The sequence below is a fragment of the Epinephelus lanceolatus genome, chromosome 5 (assembly GCF_041903045.1).
Source record: "Epinephelus lanceolatus isolate andai-2023 chromosome 5, ASM4190304v1, whole genome shotgun sequence".
NCBI classification, from domain to species: Eukaryota; Metazoa; Chordata; class Actinopteri; order Perciformes; family Serranidae; genus Epinephelus; species Epinephelus lanceolatus.
The window spans coordinates 2,732,455-2,756,361 of NC_135738.1; the positions used below are offsets into that span (position 1 = coordinate 2,732,455).

The 23,907-nt window shown below is 42.1% G+C and overlaps 1 protein-coding gene across 1 annotated transcript in view; it reads right to left on the bottom strand.

Moving 5' to 3' along the window:
• The window catches only part of pot1 (protection of telomeres 1 homolog), a 115,828-nt gene that overhangs the window by 4,360 nt on the left and 87,561 nt on the right, over positions 1 to 23,907 (bottom strand). Inside the window, exons 11-17 of the mRNA XM_033634071.2 lie at positions 8,151 to 8,335; positions 7,845 to 7,942; positions 5,688 to 5,717; positions 3,624 to 3,780; positions 1,349 to 1,557; positions 1,039 to 1,174; positions 161 to 246 (exon numbers count right to left, since the gene is read on the bottom strand). Of these exons, the coding sequence (XP_033489962.2) occupies positions 161 to 246; positions 1,039 to 1,174; positions 1,349 to 1,557; positions 3,624 to 3,780; positions 5,688 to 5,717; positions 7,845 to 7,942; positions 8,151 to 8,335 (901 nt within the window). The remainder of the gene's footprint in view (positions 1 to 160; positions 247 to 1,038; positions 1,175 to 1,348; positions 1,558 to 3,623; positions 3,781 to 5,687; positions 5,718 to 7,844; positions 7,943 to 8,150; positions 8,336 to 23,907) is intronic.

Sequence of the window (23,907 nt, forward strand, 5' to 3'; positions counted from 1 at the left end):
TCACATGAAGTCAATGCTTCTTCCATCAAAGCTGCATTCATTCATGTTTTGGTCACTCAGCACTGACATATAAATTAGAGTGTGAGCCGTTTCCTGTGTAATCTCCGCTGCCACCGTTTCCTCCGACAGTCCAGAGATTCAAACCAAACTCTCCTCTCACCTTCTGCAATGATTTTCTCATCGATCAGCTCGACTCCTTCAGCACATGAAGGTTCCCTCACTGCAGCGTCTGAGCACCTCTTACACCTGAAACAAAGAAGAGGATACATTATCAGCTGTCGGCTACAGGCCTCCTTTACTGTGAATAAAACAGTTAATGTACAGTAAATATGCACAGACTCAATTGTTCCCAGTGACACTTTCCTTTCACAGTTAGAGACAAAATGGCTGAATGTCTGTGGTTATCCTCTTTAACTGGCTCAGTCACACTTGTTCCTAACAGCTGCACAGGTTTACACACACACAGCCACTGACCATCCTTTGACAGCATTCATAAACGTCTCCTGTGTCGACTGCTGAGGATGGATCAGGGTGGTGAAAGCCAGGAGAACTTTACCTCCCTGAGTTTAATGGAGAAGAAATAAAATAACGGTGTGGCTCTGTTCTCCTGGTTTGGTCTCGGCCCCTTTAGTTTCTGTTTTGCACAAATCCAGCTCCATACAGAAATGACGGTCCCAGTTTGATGTGGAAGAACTTGATTGGTCTGCATAGAGTCCTGAACTCAACACCTCTGAGATGAACTGGAGCAGAAGTGGCTGAGTGGCAGATTACTGCTCAAAGTTTACAGTAGTTCCAACAGTAAACACATAACTTTTAGCATTTAACAACCTACAACGGCAGATTCATTGATCATTCTGTATAAACTGTCAGAGTTTCATCAGAACTGAGCTACTGAGCCGTCCACAGCCCTGAACTGATACTGAAGAGAATAAAAGAAAAAAGCTGTTTGTCTGCTACAAGATGGAGCAACTAACTGATGTTGATAAAGCTCTGACTGTATTCTAGGACTCATCAGTGTGTGTGTGGCTCATCTCTGACCCGTAGAATCTCTTCCTGCCTCTGAACAGGAAAGGTACAGACAGGTCGAGCAGAGCCAGCTGACCTCCTGATGACCTCACAGGAATGATGTTCTGGTAGCCGGCTGCAAGTCGACATGTTTCTTCCAGAGTCGAACCTGCAACACACCAAAACCTCCGTCACCAGTGTCTGATTCTAGGATGAAGACTTCCTGTTTTTGAAAGCAGCAGTAAAAGTAAAACTTGTAACCCTTTCAGTGTGATTCAATTTCAAACTTTACATCTGCCAATAAGAAGAGCTGAGGAGTCTAAAGTGTTGCTTAGACTGTTACCCATGAGGTAAATAAGGTCCTTAGTTTTGTCCTCAGAAATGAGCTGGGTGGACAGGTGAACACTCAGTGCTCGTTTCGGGGATCCTGGGAAATCTCCGGGGACAGTGACCCGTCCAGAGAGCGCCCATGGTGGAGGACTGCAGGGTCCAGAGTCCCTGGACGCTTCAGAGAAGAGACTCGCCACCAGTTCATCATCTGGGACGTCCTGCCTGAGATCAGAGGGAAATCAGAGATCTAATTTCATCGCACTTTACAAATCAAACAGTGCACGCCAGTGATTCATTTGTCTCCTGTTACAGTTCAATCTGTTTTTTACTCTGACATTTGGCATTTTATATGTTGCATACAGTTTGTATTTGCACCAAATTAATTCTTAGACACTTTGTATTTGCTCTCTTTACTTTCAAAACATTAAAACTTCTGAGTTAAATCATATTTAAGCTCACAAATTCTACTTTACCAACTTTAAATACTTCTAACTAATCACTGACTGCTAATTATTTTTTAAGAACAAAAGTAAACTAGAAAACTCAGCATATTCCTCACTGAACACTTCCTGTGACTGAGCAGGGCTGCAGCAGTGCGGCAGTAAAGCCAATTATAATGTCTGCATGTGCACGTGACAGCAATGAAACCAGAAATGTAAAAGTTCTTACTCTGCGCATACATAAAAACATCAGCAAAATCACCGTCAGATTCATGACACGTGTGCACCAGCTGATTTTGTTCTTACCACCGTACACATGTTTGTGAATCACAATCACTCTAAATTGACAGGGGCTACCTGCTATCTGCAATCAGCATTCTGCCACGCCCCCATTTCTCTGTACTGGAAATACGTTTGCCCAGAGGCTGATCATGGAGAAAACAGCCAAGTTGTTTCTGTGCACATATTAAGGCCCTGACACACCACAGTCAGACCGTCAGTAAGCGTCTGTGAATGTAACATTAGTCAGAAACAGCTGATGAGACGTTTGTCACTCTCCTCAAACATGTTGGTCTCCAATGTGCTCTCCTCTGTAGGAACAGACTGTGAAACCTTCAGCATGTTAGATACAACATCTGAACACCTTCTTATGCCGGGTTCACACTACACAACAGTTTTGTCTGTTCCAACAGTCACTACGTCAGATTACACATTTGTAGAGTCATAAAATCGTGCCTTGACTTGGCCGACAGACATGACAAACTACATGATAGTTCACGACCAATCATCAGTTGCTGTTCACGACATGCATGATGTCATCGGGTTATTATTGTCCTATTTTCATCATTATTACTACCGTTATTTCAGTCACTGCCACTAATTTTTAATTTTATTCCTTTATGTTCTCCATTATGAAGAAAGAACATTGTTTGCTAGCTTGATGCTAACGGCAGTACTCAGCGGGTTGACAAAGTGCCTCTGCTGTTTCACACCATCATTTTGCCTTTTTCACTCTGTGTGGTACCGTCCCTACAGGAAATACCAAAAACGCTGGGGTGTTGTTGGCGTACAGGTGTCTCGCTCTGTGTTCCTATTGGTCAAAGGGACGGCTGTGACGGGAACAGTCATGAATGACAAAAAGAAAATCAAGCATGCTAGACTTTTTGTTGGAATGTCGTGAGGCGTCCCAGACGTGGTGTCGTTGTCGTCTACTATGGCACACTACATGAGATGAAGCAATGGATTATCGTGTACGACGACACCAACACAGTACGATGCTGCGTCAGGCTGTAATCGGGCTGATATCGTGTAGTGTGAACGCGACATTAGAGGAATGTCAGAATCTACCCTGCAGGCTACCAATTAACCGGTCGGCTACAAATGAAAGTATGTGCAATTTTTATAAAATTAAAACTGGGACACTCTGTTTTCATAGTTGAATTTTTTAATTTATAATTGATGGGGATGAAAGGGTGTCATGTTTTTTTAATACATTTGATCAGTGCATTAGTGAATTAATGGTTTTAAATGTTGTCTATTAAACCCTTTTTCAGTAATTATGGTTTTAATATGTTGTGCATGAAGTTAAAAGGTGTGTGTTTACATTTTCTGAGACAGCCAGACCTTCATCATTTGTGCGTACGTATGGTCTGAGACAGTTCTACATTTGTTTGCAGAGTACAAACCAATTCAGGTAAGAAAATATCAATGAATCCCAGATTCTACTAAAACTTTGTACGCATGGTTTAAAGTACAGATTTGTCTGTACGTACTGTTTGTGAGTGAGACCCAATGAGAGCTCTGAGTCCTGACTGGACAGTGTGTGTGTGTGTGTGTGTGTGAGCCTACATTGATGTACACTTGCTGCAGTACAGTTTCAGAGCCTGATGGAGTCTGCGGGGCTCGTAGGATCTCAGCTGGACTCTGACATGATGAACTCGACCCGAATCAGACCGCTTCAGCTCAGACAGCGTCACCGGCTGTGTGTCGTGACCGCAGCTTCTCTCTGACGCGCACACACACACACACACACACACACACACACACACACAGCTGAACACAGTCATAGATCACAGTCACAAGCAGAGTGACTTTCATCAACTTTGAAAGACTTTTTAATGCCACGCAGGAGGGAATGATAAAATATTTTCCTTTAAAAAACTGGAAAATCAAAAGTGAGTTTTTGTAATCAAAAACTATTTGGTGATTTCTGTAAGAACTGCAGCTTTTCAGCAATTGGATGGTGAGCACTTCTGTTCTAGAAACTGCAGAGAAACTCCTTTACTGTAAGTGTACATATGAAAGCCAAACATCGTCTGAATGCCTGAAGTCTGTAGTTTGTGGCTGTAAAGTTTCATGAGGCTGTGATTATCCCAGAGGTCACTACAGGTCATTTTATACAGTGATGTCAGTTTAAAAACACAGTCTCACTATAATGAAATGGCTGCTATGGGTGCTAACATCATCACACATTAATCAAATTGGGCTCATTGAATCCACAAGAATCTCAGATTTTCAGTCAGACCCAAGTAATCAATCCCAACATGGTTTCGGGAGCCCAGTGTGCAGAAATATTCAAATACAATAGCTGAAAATAACACATTTATACTGCATGCAAAATACAGCATAACGTGGGCAGTGGTCAGTAAAGGGGAGAGTCATGGGTACCCGCAAAACCCATTTTCATTCAGATATCTTGAGGCGAGAGTTCGAGGGACCTTTGTGAAAATGGCCGTGCTGTTTTTTCCCCCTCGCTAAAATTTTAGCTTAACTTTGTAGCATTATTTAGCCCCCTTCCTGTGAAGCTAACGTAACGTGGCTGGTATCCCCGGATTCCTTTTGTCTTCTAAATTTTATATGATACCAGTTTATCATCACTCTAATGTTATGTGTGGCCATATTGTTGTGTTGTATTATTTATCTATTTTTTTCTTCCTGCTCTTTATCTCCTCTTCTTTCCTCTCTTCCATTCCTCCCTACCTGTCTTTCTACATGAGTGAAACACCTGAAAGTAACCAGGGAGTAGAGTATTAGAGGGAGCTGAGGGGAGGAGTGGATGGACACACAGACTGCGGCACACCTACACAGACACAGTCACCAGCACCTAGCAGCACCTGCCCGCAGCAGCAGCACTGGACTCATGGGCAAACGGGTTTCTTCTTTTGTTCCCAGCCTGGAATAGTTGGTTGGGCTTTGTAATTTTAGTTTGTTATTTCAGTTTGGGTTGGAAGTTACCGACAGTTCAGTTTTCTGGTTTTGTTCAGTTTAGTTTCAGTTTTGATATTAAGGGGAACGAGCTGGGTCCAACGGCCCACTGTGTGGTTGGCCCAGCGACCCCCCATCTTTTGTTTCTTTCAGCCGGGATCTCCAACCCTCTTTGAGTTGTAAGGATGATGGTTCGTCTTATTGTTAATAATAAAACTTTGGTTGTTTTCCATTGTCCCTGCCGTCCTTCATATGTTCCGTTCTCAGTTGAGCTTGTCTGTTTGGTGAGGCCCTAACATCTAGCTTTAAAACATAGCCATCTATAGCCTCTGAAAGACAGGAATGTCAGATCGCCTGAAGCCCGGTGGGTCTCAGAGTTAACAGCGCTGATGATACACACAGGCATCCTTGAGATTTCCCTAAACGAAGGCCGTGTAAAAGGATCCTTACTAGACTTGAAGAATCACCTTGTATCTTGTAAGTTAACTTTCAGACTTTTAAAGTCTGTCTGAATACCTTTTTCACTCTCACACCAGAGAAAGTATGATGGAAAAGCAGAAAGAACAATATAGCCTAGAATAAGTTCCTGTTACATCATGTTTTTTTTTGTTTTTTTTTGCACTTGGACTTAGAAAGCTGTATTTGTTTCATTTCACACTGTTTAACTTCACACCAGACCTGTTGAGTTGCTGCGGCTGTGTTTCATACCTGTGCTGCACTCCACTGCTCCACCAACACCTAAAAACAGAAACGGAAACCATCAGGGACTGAAACAGATACAGGAACACAAATCAATAAGAGATAAGTAGCACAGGACTTTAAACAGACTGTACTGTATGATTGTACTCTGCCCAGCTGCGGGGGGAAACATCGCCTGATCTGAAAAGCATTTTATTTGAGAGCTTATATCTCACAACAACTTCCTGGTACTGAGCAGCAAAGAACCCTCTGGATATTACAAGCTGATAAAAATTGCATGTTGAGGCAGTAACATTCACAACAAATAAAAGCAGAAAATATACAAGCTTATGCAAACAGAACATTCAGAGAAGGAGACGAAATAAGCACATCAAACTATAACAGTCTGAATTAAAGTCCTCGATTGGCTTGTTTGAAATGTACTTTATAACCTGTATGATTTGAATGCTGTGTTTCATTTATGTCGTGAATTCACCTTAAAGACCTTCTTAACTCTGCACAAAGCCAAATAGTTGACGGAGGTTCATAAAGAAGTTAAATTTCAAAGAGCGTTCGTGCTCTTCCTGTAAACAAACTGCGTCCCAAATATTTTGTCCACTCAGAGTTACATAACAGACATCAGCCTGCAGGTCTGAACGCAGACAAACAGCCGCAGCTTTAAAAGAAATCCTCCGCATGTCTGTCTGTGTGGAAACTTTCAGGTCACAGGCAGTTTGCACTTTTTATTTTATCCCCAGTGAAGCGTGGGCTTTTAGACGGCCCTGCTAATGGAAGCAGCTCCCCGCAGCTTCACTCCATCCGTCCGTCCTTTTCCTCAGTGAAGAAATCGGCCTGTCTGAGCAGTCAGGATGGTCATATTTCTGCTGCTGGCAAACACGTTTTTCATTTAATCAAAGACCGGCAGGCGGCCGTCACTCACATACTCCCTCTTCTTTGTATTTTAGTCACGCATATGAAAATATTTTGATTTTCCTTCTCAGTCATTTGCAGATGAGGAAAACGGTGTGTGTTTTTTTTTTAGTTATCCGTCTCACGCACGTCTGACTGAACAGATACTCCCGCCTGATATCAGACAGAATTGTAAACCCACAATGCTCCTTCTCCGTCTACGGTCCAACATTACCTCCGCTGTAACTGATTTCTGTGGGGGAGGGGTTATCAGTTTTCCCTAACCAATCACGAGAGACCAACATATCCACCTGAATCTAACAACATGTAAATTCAGCACTGATGCATCACCATGCAACCAAATATTTCACCAAAAATCTGTCATGGATGCACAATAATATCGGTACATCATTGGTATCGGCTGATATTGGCCGACGTGCTTTTTCTTATTTTGCAAAATGAATGAATATTACATAGATTAAAAAGTATTGTATTTCATGTCTCCATCACAATAGGAGTATGCATGTATGATATGCTGTTAATTCCACTACAGAAGAGACCTGATGATCACTTAAATAAGGTGGGTATATCGATATTGGATATCAGTCAAATGAGCGGTTCAGCATTTATCAGCAAAAAATCCAATAGTGTGCATCCCTAGTTTTTGTTCATATTTTGTTGCATTTCCTTTGTATATAGTTGTTAATGTGTACATTTTTTGGGGAGCTTTTACTTTGTCTAATGTATGTCGACACTGTGATCACTTCTTGTAGAGTTGCACTTCCCTCCTCGAGGTGTGTAAGCACGGGCAAGAAGCTGTTGTACTCCTCATATTGTGTGTTTTACAAAGACTTGACAATAAGCCGGTGTCCGACTCATTCTCCCACACGACACATGAGGCAGAATGTTTAGCAAGATGGCGGGTCAGTTTAAGCCGGCTACACCAGCACACTGGTTTTCTCAGGGTTTAAGAGTGGAGCGGAGCAAAGTGAAAATAAACTACACTGTCGGGCGATAATGAGGAGACGTCAATTTAGAACAGCCTCGACAGCAGCATCCATCTTGTCTATGGCGCTCACTGTTAAAGTCCTCATTGGTTCTGGTGCACCACCTGACAATGGTAGTAGCTCCGCCCTATGGTGCTGACTGGCTAACTGTTAGCTCATTGAACTGATTTTCAACCGAGAAACTGCTGTATCCTGTCATGATTCCAGAGAACTGAATCAGCTCAGTAGAAAAACTGACAGAATTTGAGACCCATCAAACATCAAGTCATACCAGGAGACTCTGGTGGAGTGCTCCAGACGTCCAACAGCTCTGAGTCATTCAGCTCAACAAAGTCGTCCCTATCATCCTCTGGAAAGTCCTCCATGACTCTACAGATACAATAAGAAAATGACTTCTGGTTATGAGACTTATGATCATAAACATTCACATATACAGAAATAGGGTGAAAACCTTGTATTAAAACAGGTCTTGTTGTGGTCCAGAGCTCAGTCTGCAATATGACGCAGATTTTCTACAATCATTTTATTTTTAGCCTCAGTTCTCTCAGGTATATTTGCCCCCCGTCTCCTGCTGTACCTCTTAAGCTCCTGCACGACTGGGCTATTTTCTGGGAGAACCCTGATCCCCCTGCCATACGCCGTCCCTCCATGAAGGTGAAAAGCGAGGTGATCCACCTCCTCTGACTGGCTGCTAGTGAGGCCCGGCACCTTACTGGATCCTGGGATCGCTCGCAGGTTGTAGATCCTCAGGAAGTCCCCGGGCTGATGAAAAGACACATGAGACAATTAACACACAAAAAAAGCATTCAAAGATAAAAACAGATTATTATTTAAATATAAGAAACACTTTATTAGTCAACAGAAGAGCTGCAAGAGAGAGAAAGATCTTGGAGTGCATGTCATGGTTTATTTCAAATGCAGTATTACCAAGTGGCTGGAAAATGAAGCCAACATGGAAGTGCCAAAAACTGCAAATGCCCTGTACATTTTCATTTCAAAAACAGCATTTGAAAATGAAAAGAATCTACCTAAACACAAGTGTTGTAGCACATTTCTCTGTCCAAACCAAGCAGCAACCTCTTAGGTGAAAAAGTGACACCAATGCAGAAGTGGCAAAAACGGCAGCTCCTCAAATGGCCAATTGAGGCTGGCTCCAGAAGCGAGTCAATTCCCATAGACCTCCAGGTTAAAATGGCCAACTTTTCGTAGAAATAAACACGATAACAGCCTGATACAAAAAACGATTTTGGTCTCTATAGCTAAGAACTTTCATATAACTCACCCGTTCACATTATATTAAGGCTTAAAGTGACAGATGGATGCTGTCTGTTGACAAGTCACTACCACTGCGACAACATTGGTTCAGTACAGTAACCACGACGTGACCCCAGAGTCACAGAGATGTAGCTGTTGCTATACAGTGTGTGTTCAGTTCAGGACATTATAACATTTTTGTCGCCTAAAAAAAAGTTGGTTGTCCTTAAAGACCCCCAAGGAGTCAACTGTTCAATTTTTCTGGTAACGGCTTTTTGCTTTAATGGTTTTAAACCTGTTTTTACTGGCAAAATTTAGCATTAGCAATATCACAGCGAACCATAGCTATAAATGTACCATGCTAACGGGGCTAGCAACTAGTGTTAGGGTTAGCTCCACCCGCTCATCCAAATATGGTCACTTTTGACTCCGAAGATGACAATGGCCAAGTACACAAACCACTGGCTGACATCACCCGTTGCTGCGTCCATCATTTTAAACAATGTCTTTCAAATAACTTTCAAGAAACACACACCCAAAAAAAAACTAGAATGGGCTGCAGCATTTTAACCCTAGTAGGACAAAGCTTTCTATAATTTACGAGCACACGAGTGTCTTGCACAGAGACACCAATGTCAACATTAATCGCAGGTTGAACCTCCAACTCTGCGATTAATGAAGGACCTGCTCTGCCTCCTGAGCCACAGCCCCCCTTCCCCTCTCCAAGTGAGACACAACAGGTGATTTTAGTGTCTGGCCTTCGATGTTTTCACATCTCTTTGGCATCATCAGGGCTATTTTCTTCTCAAGACACACAGAAAACATTTTACCACTGCTTTTACAGGCTGAATAACAACCATGACCATAAACTGATGTGGATGTGTAAAATCGTCCAAGATCCCTTTTTAGACAGAAAAATAAAATGTAGGTGGTGGGTGATGCTTTTTGAGCAAAACCTTTTGCCAATTTATACATAAATAAATCATTTTTTCAATTGTGTTTGTGACCACTTGATGATGGCAAGTCTAACATTCACTCTTCTTTTTGCTCTGTTTTTGGTCTCCACCAACTCCTGAGGTAAATATCTGTCTCTTTAGCTGCTAAATGGTCCAATATGTTCACCAGCTAGTCTCTATAGCCCCGCTCCCACCAAATACTTTCAGTAGAGTACCTTTGGAACCAACAGTAACCCTTCAGACATGGTACCTAGGGGTGTCAGTGGCTTAGTGGTAGAGCAGGCGTCCCATGTACAAGGCTGTTGCCGCAGCGGCCTGGGTTCGACTCCAGCCTGTGGCCCTTTGCTGCATGTCACTCCCTCTCTCTCTCAGACTTTAAAACACACTGTGTGTTCTAAGACCAAACAAACAATGTTAATTCTCTCTCTTTCCTCACAAAACTTTTACAAAGACATTTTTTTAAATAATTTGAAACATGTTTTATTAACATCTACTAGCAGTCTTGTTCTTCACTGTCGATTGGCAGCGCATTGCTATGTTTCTCTGTGCATTGCTGCCACTAGGGCCCTGTTTCCACCAAACACTTTCAGTACAGTACCTTTGGAACCAACAGTAACCCTTCAGACATGGTACCTAGACCCTAACGTTTCCACCACAAACAGTACTCTCTCACTGTATTTCCTCATCAGCGGTGACACAGATGGAAGTCTGCACCTGGTTTATCGTCCACAGAACGAGGCTGCACGCCCACATTTTCACAACAAAATAGAACAGGCTGCAGTGAGAGTCTCTCTCCATGGGATATTTAAAAATAGCAGCTTTGTGCATTTAGTCCTTCTCAGGCAAGCTCAGGGGTTTAGTGTTGCTGGAGCCCACAGGAAGTGAGGATTAGAATATATGACCTTCACATAATCTGCTCCAAATTAATCTGTATTTTTAAAGTCATTACTAAAAGTGTGTGTCATATAAAAACTAAAGTGATGGTCAAAGTTGTCACAGTGAAATTTAAGGTGTGCTGATGGATTCACTTCATCAACTCATGCATTGAGTAACATTACAAGTTAACGTTCCACCTTAAAAGTTGCCGGCAGTCGGCCCAGTGAATGAAGTTATTTTTTCTCAGACTCCAGCTGCTGTGAGAGGCAGCAAAACATCCTTTCATTTTACAGTTACAGTTTACTAATAAAACTCTCCACAGTATGAACAGTGGTTACATGAGCCTCAAAACCAGACACAACTCAGCCCTGAGCAGAGTGACCGTCCTCTACTGACCAATCAGACTTCAGTGTTCACAGCTCCACCTTTTAGTACCAGATCTGTGGGCTAGGTACCCCAACAGAGGGGGGACCAAACATGGGGACGCTAAGGAACGCTTCTGTTGGTACCATCCACAACTTTTACTGTGGAAACAGAGAAAAAGTGTACCAAACTGAACTGAACCATACTGCTCAGTGGAAACTGGGTCCGTCTGATGTTTGCTGCTGAACAGGTGTTGCACAGTGGATTTATCAGAGCTTGTTTGTTGGAAACACTGAGCCTGAATCAGACAGAAAATGTGCTGTAAAGCCAAAACTAGGAGCTAAAAGAGGCTGAAAGCTCTGTACAGCTGCAGAGTTGGTGAAAATTCTCTGTGGATTCACAACTACAAGTGACAACTTCTACATTGCATATAGAAACTTAGAGTATTTAGTTTTTAAATGTATGTAGATGGTCATACAGTTAAAATCTGAGCTTATCCAAACACCTCCTGAACCATCTCCTCTCTGTGACAATGAGCGGCTGTGCTTCAAAAGGATTTTTCCATACGCTCCATCCCACCTTTCACAGTCTGATGGTGTCATTGTCGACTTCATCAGGTTTTACCCATCAGCAGATGGCGCTGTTGCACCAAACTTACAGTCAGTGTGATGACAGTGATTCAGAGGCTGCTCAAACGACTTGGTTTGGGAGGTTTGTCATTTCTGTTTTTTTCTTTCCCTTCAGCTCTCCGTCACGACGAGCCTGCAGTCGACACAAATCTTTCCTCACTCTCATCATCAACAAACGCTTCACTGATCAAGTGTTCACTCTGCTCAGAAATTACACTGGCAGCCTGTACATTGTTTTTACATGGCAGGGTTCAGTCAATATAAAACCCAGATGCACATATACAGTATATATGATATTTAATTGCATTATAGCCGGAGAGCAGAGGAATGACTCAGAAAGTGGATCCTCTATAAGCTTCCTTTAAATCCAATTTCTCCGTACAGTGAGTGAAGTTTAAGTCAGAGTGGATTAACAGCTGGCCTCCTGAGGCCTCGCCTCTTCTGATGATCCACACGAGGAGCTGAGAAATGAACTGGGAGGACTGGAGAGCTGCCCTCACTCACATGGAAGCATTTTATTATTCTGAGTTATCCTCTTATCTAGAATTATGTCCACAAACTGGGTGTTACTTTGAGGAGAAGCTCTGCCATTTAAGTGCATTTAAAGAAACCCCAAAAAGAAATTAAATTGGTTCTACTTCCTATTTAATCCCATCAAAAGACCAGATGATTCTGTAACATAAGATTCAAAATATATTGACCCTTCCAGGGGGCATCTGAAAAGTAACCTCTATTATTATATTAAAGGAGCAGTGTGTAAGATTTAGGGTGATTTAGTGGAGTCTAGTGGTGAAGACTGTAACCAGCTGCAACCAGCTGAAACTTCTCCCAATTAGAATTCCTTCAGTGTTGATTGTTCAGGAGGTTTTTTTACTGGGAGCAAATTACCCAAACAAGTCTGCACCTCTCCAAAACAAAAAGACTAGGTGATTAAAACTAGTAAAAACATGTCACAAGTCAGTGTTTCTTCCATGCTGTGTCACAGACGGCTTGCTCGTCAAGCGCCTGCTATGTGTGCTCACCTTATGATCCTAAGGAGGTTTCTACCGTGAGCCGATTAATCCGCAAGGGTCTCTCCCTCTCTACAACAAATGGACCCGGTGATATAACACTGAATGAAACAGTTCCATATTGAAAATTTGAAAATTTCTCCAATGCATGTCAGAGCCAGGCCTTTAGCCTAACTCCTGCCAGTGTGTGCTCACTATTTTCTATGATTAACTTAAGATCCAGACGTTCAGGAGGTTTTTACCAAGAGCCAAAATACCCGCAGAGGTCTCTTCCTCTCAAAAACAAAAAGACCAAGTGATTAAAACTGGTAAAAACACTGAATAAAGCAGTTTCATATTAGATCAAATCAGTGTTTGTGTGATGGTGCTCATTGCAGAGGGGCTTCCAACTACAGTGTCTGAAGCGAAAACATGAAAAACTGTGAATGGCCCTATCTAAAGCCAGCGTTGGGTTTGTCTCTTTTAGGTAGGGCTGGGCAATTAATCAAAAATTAATTGAAACCAACAATCAGAACCTCTTACATGCGTGTGTTCATGTACTGTCCCCTTAAAAATGTACTAGTGCATGTTTAGACACGTGACTCCACCCCATCCAGTCCACGACCTGGAAGCAACATGGAGGAGAACTCAAACACCGTGCCAACTGAGCAACTGTCCATCGTTTGGACACATTTTGGCTTTTTTGAAGACGACACTGAACAGAAGGAAAATCAAATGTAAACACTGCGGAAAAACGGGTTCAGCGACCAAAGCTAATACCACCAATCCGTCTCAGCACAATCACGTTACCGAATATGAACAGTAAATGAGTAAAAAAAAAAAAAAACCTGACAAGCGCCCAGCAACAGGTGCCTCCACTAAGGAGCTCTCGATGACACAAGCATTTACAAAGGCTACACAATATTCAAAATATCTAAATATTCAATAAATATCCATGAACACTTCATCTGTGTCCTTGAGTTCCTTCAATTATTTTAAAATCTCAAGATAAAGTATGCACTCTTTCTTTAGAAAAAAATATTCCAGCTTCAATAGTTGAGCATATTTACAGTGTGAAACTTGTCAGTGAACTATGAGGGCAAAAAACAAAATAATCGTTCAGTAATCGTAATCGAGGTCAAAAGTAATCATAATGTTGATTTGAGGTCATATCGTCCAGCCCTAGTTCTGTGCTACTGTAGAAACATGGCGGTGCAACATGGCGATCCCTGTGAACGAGGATCCGCCCCCTCCGTAGATATAAACAGCCCATTCTAAGGTAACAAAAACAAAACATTTCTTATTTTCAGATGATTATACACTAAAGAAAACAATATATTATATATTTATTTCTGCCAATATATCCCAATAAATCCCACAGACTGGACCTCTAATTGAAATAAAAATTGGTTTCCACAAAGTTAAATTTAATGCTGCGAGGCCAGACGTATCACTCACCTCCTTATTCCTTCAGTAACACTTTAAGTAAGTACGAAAACATGCTGTCTGAGTGTGAATCATTATTAAGAACACATAAATCCCACTGTGGCAGGAGGCAAACAATGAGACCAAACAGACAGTATTTTTGTTTGCAGAATCCCAGAGTCTGCGCGGGGTTTTATTCCGTCTCCGGAGACCTGCATGTTTAGCAGAATGAGACAAAAGAAAACAACGGTAAGTACTCGTGAGTCTGACTGTGTTTTCTCAGAGCTACACGAGAGTTTAGCAGAATTTACCACAGTTTGAGTTTAGAAACAGGTGTAGAGAGAACTGCCAGAGTGACTAATGCTGCGAAAAAACACCAGAGGACAGACGGCAGGGCGAATAAAGGCGGTGCCATGTGGCGTTGGCTCTGATCTCGCCCGTTCGAGCTTCCTGTCTGTATCCACATATTAAATCCTCTGCAGCGGTCCTGAGAGGCCAGGTGTGATTATAACGAGCAGACATTCAGCTGAGGGAAGCAGCACTAAGTTTAGACCAGAACATGACTCATCTGATCTGAGGACCAAGGTCACAGTGTGTCCAAAAGTACAGTCACTTACTGAGATGCTTTTGTTGATGAAAGTTGGTCCTGCAGTTCTGACGGTGACAAAACCTGTACTTCATTTGTCTTTTTTTGTTTTTTGTATCCTGATTCATGTCGGCACAGCTTGGAGGAGGATTTAAACCCTTAGTGGACATGAGACTGAACGAACTCCCAGACGTCCCGAAAGAGACAACAGCAGATTTCTCTGTGTCCGTGTACAGAAGATAACAGACTCTCAGATTTCCACACAGTGACAAAAACAGGCTGCCAGGTGTCTTTGTAATGTCCCCGTGCACAAAGATAGGTCCATGAGGGGATTCCCAGATTGGTGTACTCTCTTAGAAATAAGGGTTTAGCAGAAGGGATCTTCCTGAAGATCCAAAACCATATGCTTTGGAAGAACCCTTTTTTTGAGGATAAGGTCCTTCAAGTCTTTGCTGTAAGACGAAGGGTTCCACTGAGAACCCTTTTCACCCAAAAAAACATTTCTGGAAGAAGGGATTGTTGAAAGCATGGGTGTCAAAAGATTCTATATTCAAATATTTACTCATGTTTCAAACGGTAATTTTAAATCCAGATGTATCTGGAATCCCCTAAACCAGTTCATTTTACTGGTGTTCTGCAACTGATATCTTTAACATCATTTTATGCCACACAACACCACATGGTCTGCATTGTTTCTTCCACAGGTCCCTTGTACTTGGCATTTTGTTTTCAGTTTGAATTTTTTTAAAAATTCAGTGCTTCAGGTTCACATAAGCTCCAGACCTTCGGGATCCACATGAAGCCAAAGGCTGCTAGATGTGGATCCCTTGACCCTGGGTTAACCTGTTAAACTAAAGCTATGATCAGCGGGAGAGAGATCTATGGGTAATGTCAGTTACTATTTTAACAGAACACCTGGGTGGGTTCTAGATGAGACAGCTGGAATATAACAGGGTTCTTGGTAGAAGCCCCTGGGTAGGCTATTTTTATCACCTTCAGAAGGTTAAAGGTTCTAGAAAGTACCCTCGGATACGCCTTTTCCACCAAACTAGCTCTGGCTATTGAACCAGTTCCATTCAGGATTGTTGGAACTTCAGTGCTATCTAGAGAACCAGCCCGCGTTTCCACCAGTCTTGATTATTACCATTGTGATCAACGGTGCGTCATCAACGGAGGGCGTTACACAAAGCACAACAAAAGTAAACAGTAGTAGCAAGATGGCAGAAAACATTGAAGACCTGCAAACGTTTGTTCTGTTATTACAGATATTTGTGTTTTATCTAAAGACAAGCATGGAACAACTATCAATGAGACCACTGCACTAACGGTTTTAATAATCTCTCACTTAACATCTTTGCTGCTGCCTTCTCCATCTTCTCTTTCCAACCTGTAGAATGTGACACGCCCACTGACGTCATCATAGTTCACACTATAGTTTAAGGGTAATCTGCTAGTTTTGTTCCAGCTGAGAACCAACTTTTCAGGTTATGAACTGATTTATTTTTGGTCGAAATACTCTGAAAAGTTAAAAATTAGGTGCGGGAACCAGAACAAAACAGTTCCATGTTGGTGGAGAATGGGTAAGAGAGGTTCTGGGTGGAACCATTACACCACAGAAATGTTTTCTGTAGAAACTCCCACAGGGGGTTATGGGTGAATAATGATATTACCCTTTATGTTGGGTTCTATGTAAAACCCTCTAAAAGGGTTCCAGGTGGTACATTCAAAAAAGGTTCTGACAGAAACCAAAAAGGGTTCATCTATGGAAACAATAGGACCTGGTTCTAGTTAGGAACTTAATTTTTTTTCCAGACCTTGACCTTATCCAACACATTTGGGATGAACTGAAGCACCACCTGTCAGACAGACCTGATCACCATTAACATCAGTGTTGAACCTCACTGATGCTCTGTGGCTGAATGGGAGCAAATTCCTGCAGTAAGTTCAACATCTGGAGGAAAGGCATTAGAATCTTGTCTTCTTACCTGACTATATAATGATAAAAACTCAGCGTGTGTGTCTGTTCCACGTTTTTCTCCTCACTGACTTGGTCAATCCATGTGAAATTTGGCACAGTGGTAGAGGGTCATGGGAGGATGCCAATGAAGCAATATTACATCAATTGGCCAAAGGGGGGCGCTATAGCAACCCATTGAAATGTCAAACTTTGAATGGGCATATCTCATGCCCCGTATGTTGTAGAGACATGAAACTTTGCACAGAGATGCCTCTCCTCATGAGGAACACATTTGCCTCAAGAACCCATAACTTCCGCTTATATAGATTTTCCGCCATTTTGAATTTTTTGAAAAACACTTCAAATGGATCTCTTCCTAGGAAGTTTGAGCGATCTGCATGAAACTGGGTGAACATAATCTAGGGACCAATATCTAAAGTTCCCTCTTGGCAAAAGTTGGAAAACTTACTAAAACTGAGCTGCTATAAGGCAATGAATATTGCGGAGGGCGTGGCTCATCACATAAAGGTATATAACATCTCAAGGGTTTCACCCATCACCACGCAACTTTGTAGGCATATGACCACACATAATCTGAGGGGACCCCTCCATTATTGACCCCATCAAACAAAATGGGGGTGCTAGAGAGCTCATTTCTTATCTAGGCCTAACCGCCATATGGATTTTTACTAAACTTGGTAGATATGTAGAACAGGACGCCTCAAGGTGACTGGAGAAATTTAACTCTAATTGGCAACTGGGTGGCGCTATAACAACAGAAAAATGCTTCAAAATGGCTAAAATGCGACCGATCGCTGTGGCTCCCCCTGTGGACCAATGTTGGTGTTTTTCTAATGTTTGGTATGACTAAGTCATGGTATGGTATGCTGTACATAATCACGGAAACTGTCAGTGTGTCATTCTGTCAGTCAGTCATTCTGTCTGTCCCACGTTTTTCTACTCACTGACGTGGTCAATCTATGTGAAACATAGATTAGGCATTGAGGATTGGCATAGGTAGAAGGTGACAAAGCTACCAATGGGTATGGACTAGTTAAAAGTATTGATCTGATATGAGTGCAACTGAACAAGTGCAGGTGAAATCTGTTTAAAACTAAAGGACCATACCACTGTTTTTTGTTTCATATTTTAGCTCACTGACTACAGGTTATGTACACTTTTCATGTCTACTGACAATTTTTCTATAGCTCATTCTTTAAATCTTCTATATCAGGGTGTCCTTGAATGCATCATCAGGCTGCTAGTATTTTTATTTTTAATATACCTGAAAGTAGGGTTGGCACAGGGTGTTTATTTGGTATCAGTAGCAAACCTCAGTTATCATAATTGTGCTTGTTTGTAATTTGTGACTGCAGATGATTGGACCCAGAGGGCTGGTAGCTTTAAATATCAAACATAAATGCTACAGATGTAGTTCAACTAAACTTTTATGGTGTTTGTGTAATCAAGAGAGACTTCCTCTGCTTTCTGTGTGAGGTTAAGATAATTTAAAGTCTTCATAACAACAAGATTACCTGAGAATGTTGAATCTTTTATAGGAAATAAAAGCGAAGGAGAAAAGAGAAAATCACCTCATAGCTCGATCATTACAACAGTTGGCATAGCAACCAAGAGAAGGAGGATCAGAGGTATCATTAGAGCTTTGTGACCGTCTTCTCAGGCTGTTTGACCTATCAGATCCTTCAGCTTTGACCACATTTAGCATAATGGGCACATTATCACCATCAGCGTGTGCACGGGCGGGGCGTTCAGGGACTGTAGGACACACTGGTCCACAGCTCTGAGAACGATCGTCCTGTCTGACAGAAAATGGCTCCCCGCAGCTTCCCCTGCAAACAAACCATCTTCTTCTTAAAGAAGCTGAGGGAACAGAGTGGAGCAGCCTGTGGCGGCTTCTGTAAGTACTTGATCTGTATAAAAAACTAAACACTCCACTGTCCGCCCACCGCCCGACAGCCAAGACGCCGCTGCCGCTGTCTCATGGTATTAGTGCTGCTCTGCTGCTCAGTAAAAAGGGATTCCTTAAAATTCAAAAGATTGCTTTGGGCTTCCACGGCTTCTCGTCAAGCTGAGGCTCAATAAAGCAGCCAAAAAACTTGTGCCCTCACTGAGAAGAAGAAACTGTTCATTTCACACTGGCTTCTTTATGGAGCAGCAGGAAATGGGCTTTAAAAGCCAGACGGATACAGCCTAACTCAACAGCGGGGCTCTTTGTGCTGGAAAATCAACTCGATGGGGAACAGGGGACGTGACCGACTGAAGTACACCTCATTTCAGATTAAATACCTCCACTGCACTCTGAGCCTTAAATAAAACAATCAAGGACAGAATTTACAGACTCGCTGTATAATCTGTTTAAATTCATTCATCACTACTGGAGCTCAAATCGACATGGCTTATTTTATGTCATCATTGATATCAGTGTCAGCGTATATTTTTGTCAAGTAACAATGCGAAATGTCAGAGATATGTTTAGGGTCATTCAGAGACTAGAAATACTGCCTCGTGGTTGTACGTCTCCTCAACCAGTCAAGCTGCAGTTTACATCCATTGACGTCCAGGCTCAAATAATATATGAAGTGTAGACTTTAAGTGGATTTTTTTGGCCAAACATGGAAGCCTTACACTACAGTCCAGCAATATAATAACTATGTACGATGTGTGTGTAGAGTGTGTGTCTATATATTATATATTATATATTATATATATATATATATATATATATATATATATATATATATATATATATATATATATATAAGAGCAAGATATGAATTTAGACAACATCCTTTATATCGATATAGGGTCAAGCTGCATAACATAAAACACCAGTGTTCATCTCTCCTAGTCTCGCCACCAGACAATCAGAGATCTCCGCCTTCTGATAGTCTGGGGACACTCCTTTCTAAAGTGTGTTTAACACACCGGTGAAAACGGCCGGCAACAAAGCAACGTCTCTTGCATTTTTGAAAAGGACACGCCTTCTCGGAAATGTGCGCTTCCCCTTTTCTCGTCCGCAAGGAAACAAACACAGAGAGCTTGAAAATGGATGCCGAGAGATTGAACTCCGTTTTATCAAACGTGTGCTCATCTGTGAAGAAAATATTTTTTCCAGCGGATGTCTTAGTTACAACATGACTGAGCTAACTGGAGTAGTTTCATGTCGTATCCGACAACGGGAGGCTTTTAACAGATGATGTCCTGATGTTAGCTTTGCTGCTGCTGTTAGCTGTCCCTGTCAGCTGCAGCCACTGATGCTTTCTAGACATCGTGATTTCCCAAAACTGAATAAATACCACACACAGCAACACAAAACTGCTTTGCTAGCTCAATCATGTTGTAACTAAGATATCCGCTGGAAAAGATATTTTTTTCACGGACCGTTTAATGAGTTATTACCTATTACAGACACCGCTAACGGCTAAGAAATAGTAACGTTAATGTTTGTTCAATCATTGTGTTTATAGACTTTACAAACATCGGATTAGTCTAAACGGTGATACAGTGAGGTGAAAAATGTGATATATAGGCTATATATATATATATATATATATATAGCTAAAAGCTCTGCTGGTTTTCTACCCGGAAGTATTTGTAAACAACAAGGCGATTCCCTCTATAGTCCGGCCGGACGGATGAGTCATGGCCTTGTAAAAGATTATGTTTGTTTGTTTTAGTTGGCGAGAATGTGTCGCAGCAAACACGACAAACATCCACTAACTTTGACGGCGTTTTCTGCGAGCGCAGCTGAGCCATTTTGTACCGCTGCACGTGTTTCTAGTGGGACTATGTTTACAAGCACAAGAGTTCAGCGAGCCACCGAAGGACCGCCCTGCAGATTTACTATTGGTTCTGCAACTTAGGGAGTTTTTTAAACTCTGAAATTGTATCTGCCCATCTAAACACAAAATCAGGGAGAAAGTCATCAGTCTTTAGTTAAGCAAAGCGTCTAAAGACTGACTTGTGAGTCTACATCTCTCCTTGCTAAAACTCTCCGCTTCACTCACTCACTCACTCACTCACTCACTCACTCTCCATCAACACTCAGAGAGACACAGAGCTGCTCCTCTGTTTAATCTGTACTCTACAGTGTGACACTGAACTATATAGCATCTCTGCTAAATCAGTCTGTAAAATGACATGTGACAATGTGAAAATGACAATGACATGAATGCAGCACATGTGCTATCCAGTGCTGCACTAATCACAGCGCGTCACCGTTCTTCTTGGTAGGTGAAGTCTATTTTTTGACACTGAGACAGCGCCTGGATGCAGGCAGCAGATGTGTTTAAAAAATGCAGCGACAACAGACGTTTCATTTACAAGACGTATATAACGAGGACAAAGTGTCCTCTGGATATAAAATCATCACTTCTCCTGGTTAGCATTCCTTCAGTGTTCATTGGTCGGTATGTTTTTTACCTGGAGCCACATTACCAACAGAGGTCTCGTCCTCTCCAAAACAAACGCATGTGGGGTCTCCTTAATAATTGCTGCATACGCACAAAACGAGTCCTGAGAGAGGCTACGCCCTTCCCATGCAAAGGTTGTGATCTATAAAAACAAACTTGGCCTGTAGGTAAATCTGACACACGCGCACAAACATTTTGGAGACCAGGGAAATTGGTGACACAGATGGTGAGGTGGTGAACTGAAGCCAGAATGTATAAAATTAAATGTGAGAGGAATCGTTATACGTATAATAACGTCTCTTACACATTTGATTTTGCCTCATTTCACGTTACTTAAAGATCCAATTCATCATAAACATCCAAGCCAGCTGTTTGATTTGTGTTTGTGCTAATGAGCCATAACTTTTCCATAAGCACCTTTCAGACCGTACGCTGCTGACACTCAGCTGTGGTCAGCTGTGGAGCGCACCCCAGCTGTTGAAATGCACACATCAAACAGCATTAAATAATTGCAAAACAGAGTGTAAACAGTGTTCAATGAAATCTATATATAATCAAAGATCATGTAGCGTGAGTGTATAAAATCGCTGCAATGAACACGACTGTGTGCGCACAGAGCACATTGGAGACATCACAGTGGCGTCTCCTTCTCCAGTCGCCTTGCATACATCTTCACCAGCTGCACATTCAGATTGTGTTAATTAGTAAAGTCTGGAAATAAAGCCAGTGACAGCTCTCGCACAATCATTAAAACCTATATCCTCATTTTGAGTCTTAATCATAACGCAGGCCAAGATCATCAAAACAAACCTAAATAAATAAATAAATTGTGTTCACCTGTCAAACTTCTATCTTCAAATGATAACCCAGGGTCAGGGTTACACTGATTGTCATGATCATTTTAATGAGGTGTGAAGCATCAGTCTGATGCTGTTAGTGTATAAACACTGCGGTGACACTCAGCTGTTGCCATGATTCATAAAGAACCATTGATCAGCAGGCTCGTGTCTTTGCACCAACATTCATGAGGTGCTTTGCACTGATCAATTATGGTTGAGTGTGGGCATGTAGAGGGCGGGATATGAAGCTGATCCATGTGCAGACAGTTCCATTGATTTGGGATTCATAAAAGAAAAATGTGCACTGGGTCAGGCGTCATCTGATCAAGATGGCGGCACGCAATTGTGCAGCGGCTCTTGGCTCTACTCTAATGTTTACGACTGCCATTCTGCCATCCACTTAGCACTTTGCTGCACTTTAAATACCTTTATTGCATTTTCATCACTCTCTGAATGTCCTGTGTCTTGTGTTTTTATATTCTTTATTGGAGTTAGTTCTAGTTCTAGTATGAACGGTTTTATAATCCAGGATATTTTTTGGCACATGCCATTTTAGGCTTTTGTCCGCTCGTATGCTTTAAGTTGGAATGCTACGTGCCGTTTTATAAATGAGACCCCTCGTGATTTAAACCAGTAAAAACACTAAATAAAGCAGTTTCAGGTTAAGGAAAAAAAAAAAAAAAAAATCTGTATTTTAACCTCCAAAGGGTGACTGGGCTCAGTCTTAGAGCTCTGAGTAGAGCTGCTGCTCCTTCGCATCCAAAGGGGTCAGTTGAGGTTTTCTGGGCATCTGATCAGGATCCTCCTGGGCATCTCCCCTTAGAAGTGGTCTGGGCACATCCTTCTGGTAGGAGGCCCCGAGGCAGACCCAGAACACACTGGAGGGATTACATATCTCATCTGGCCTGGGAACACCTTGGGGTCCTCCAGGAGGAGCTGGAAAACATTGCTGGGGAGAGGGACATCTGGGGAGCTGATGAAAATGGATGGATGGAATAACAGTCTCGTTGCAGAGGGGCTGCTAACTACAGTGAGCCAACGCGAAAGGCCCTCTCTAGAGCCAGTGTTTGTTTTGTTCATTCTAGGCTACTGTAGAAACATGACCATGCAAGATAGTAGACTTTGCACACGAGGACATGCTTCCTATGGAGATATAAACCGCTTATTCTAAGGTAATGAAAACAAATGATTCATATTTTTGGGTGATTATACACTACAGAAAAAATACTTATTATATTATATTGCATTTCTGCCAACATATCCCCACAAATCCTGCACACTGTACCTTTAAATAAGAAAGAAATCGATTCGACTCTGACATCTGTTTGTTCATCAATACTCAACATGACTAAACCACTGACCAAACCACTGGTTTATTTACTGTTATCTCTGGAAGAGTAATCAGAGAGGATCTTCTCTGGTTCCTTATCTCTCTTCATGAATAATAAAAGCCGGATGTTCTCGAGGGCACCCGGGAAGTCCTGTCACTCACAATGTTTGAAAAACCTTCAGCAGCATGATATAAGACTCAAACTAAGGGGCAGATTTCTCAACACGAACACAGCATTCGTTTTTCTGACCAAAAGGCTGATAAAGAGCCAAAAGCACAGATTCTAAGTCAATCTGACAAGAGGAAAATGCTGGAAAATAAAAGCTTTTTTTTTTAACTTTGCTCCTCAGATTACACCCCCTCACACTCACACAGATAAATCTGTCCAAAGCTGTAATATCTAAATAAATGATCTGTACACAAGATGAAGCTCCACACAGACGAGAGCTGTGTAATGAAGCATCAGTGTGAACGCGGATCTGAACGCTCAGTTGTTTGAGTGATGCTCTGCTGCCTTCTCAAGAGCCAGCAGAAGAAGCCGCATTTCTGTTGCGGTCGGTGGCTGTTGGAGGAGATTTGAGCCCGTCGGCCGACACAGAGCCTCATTTTCCTCTGAGCTGTGTTCACTAAACAGGAAACAGTGTGGGAGTGAAGAGCGTGCCGCATTAGCTCACGACCCCCCAAAAAACATTCAATG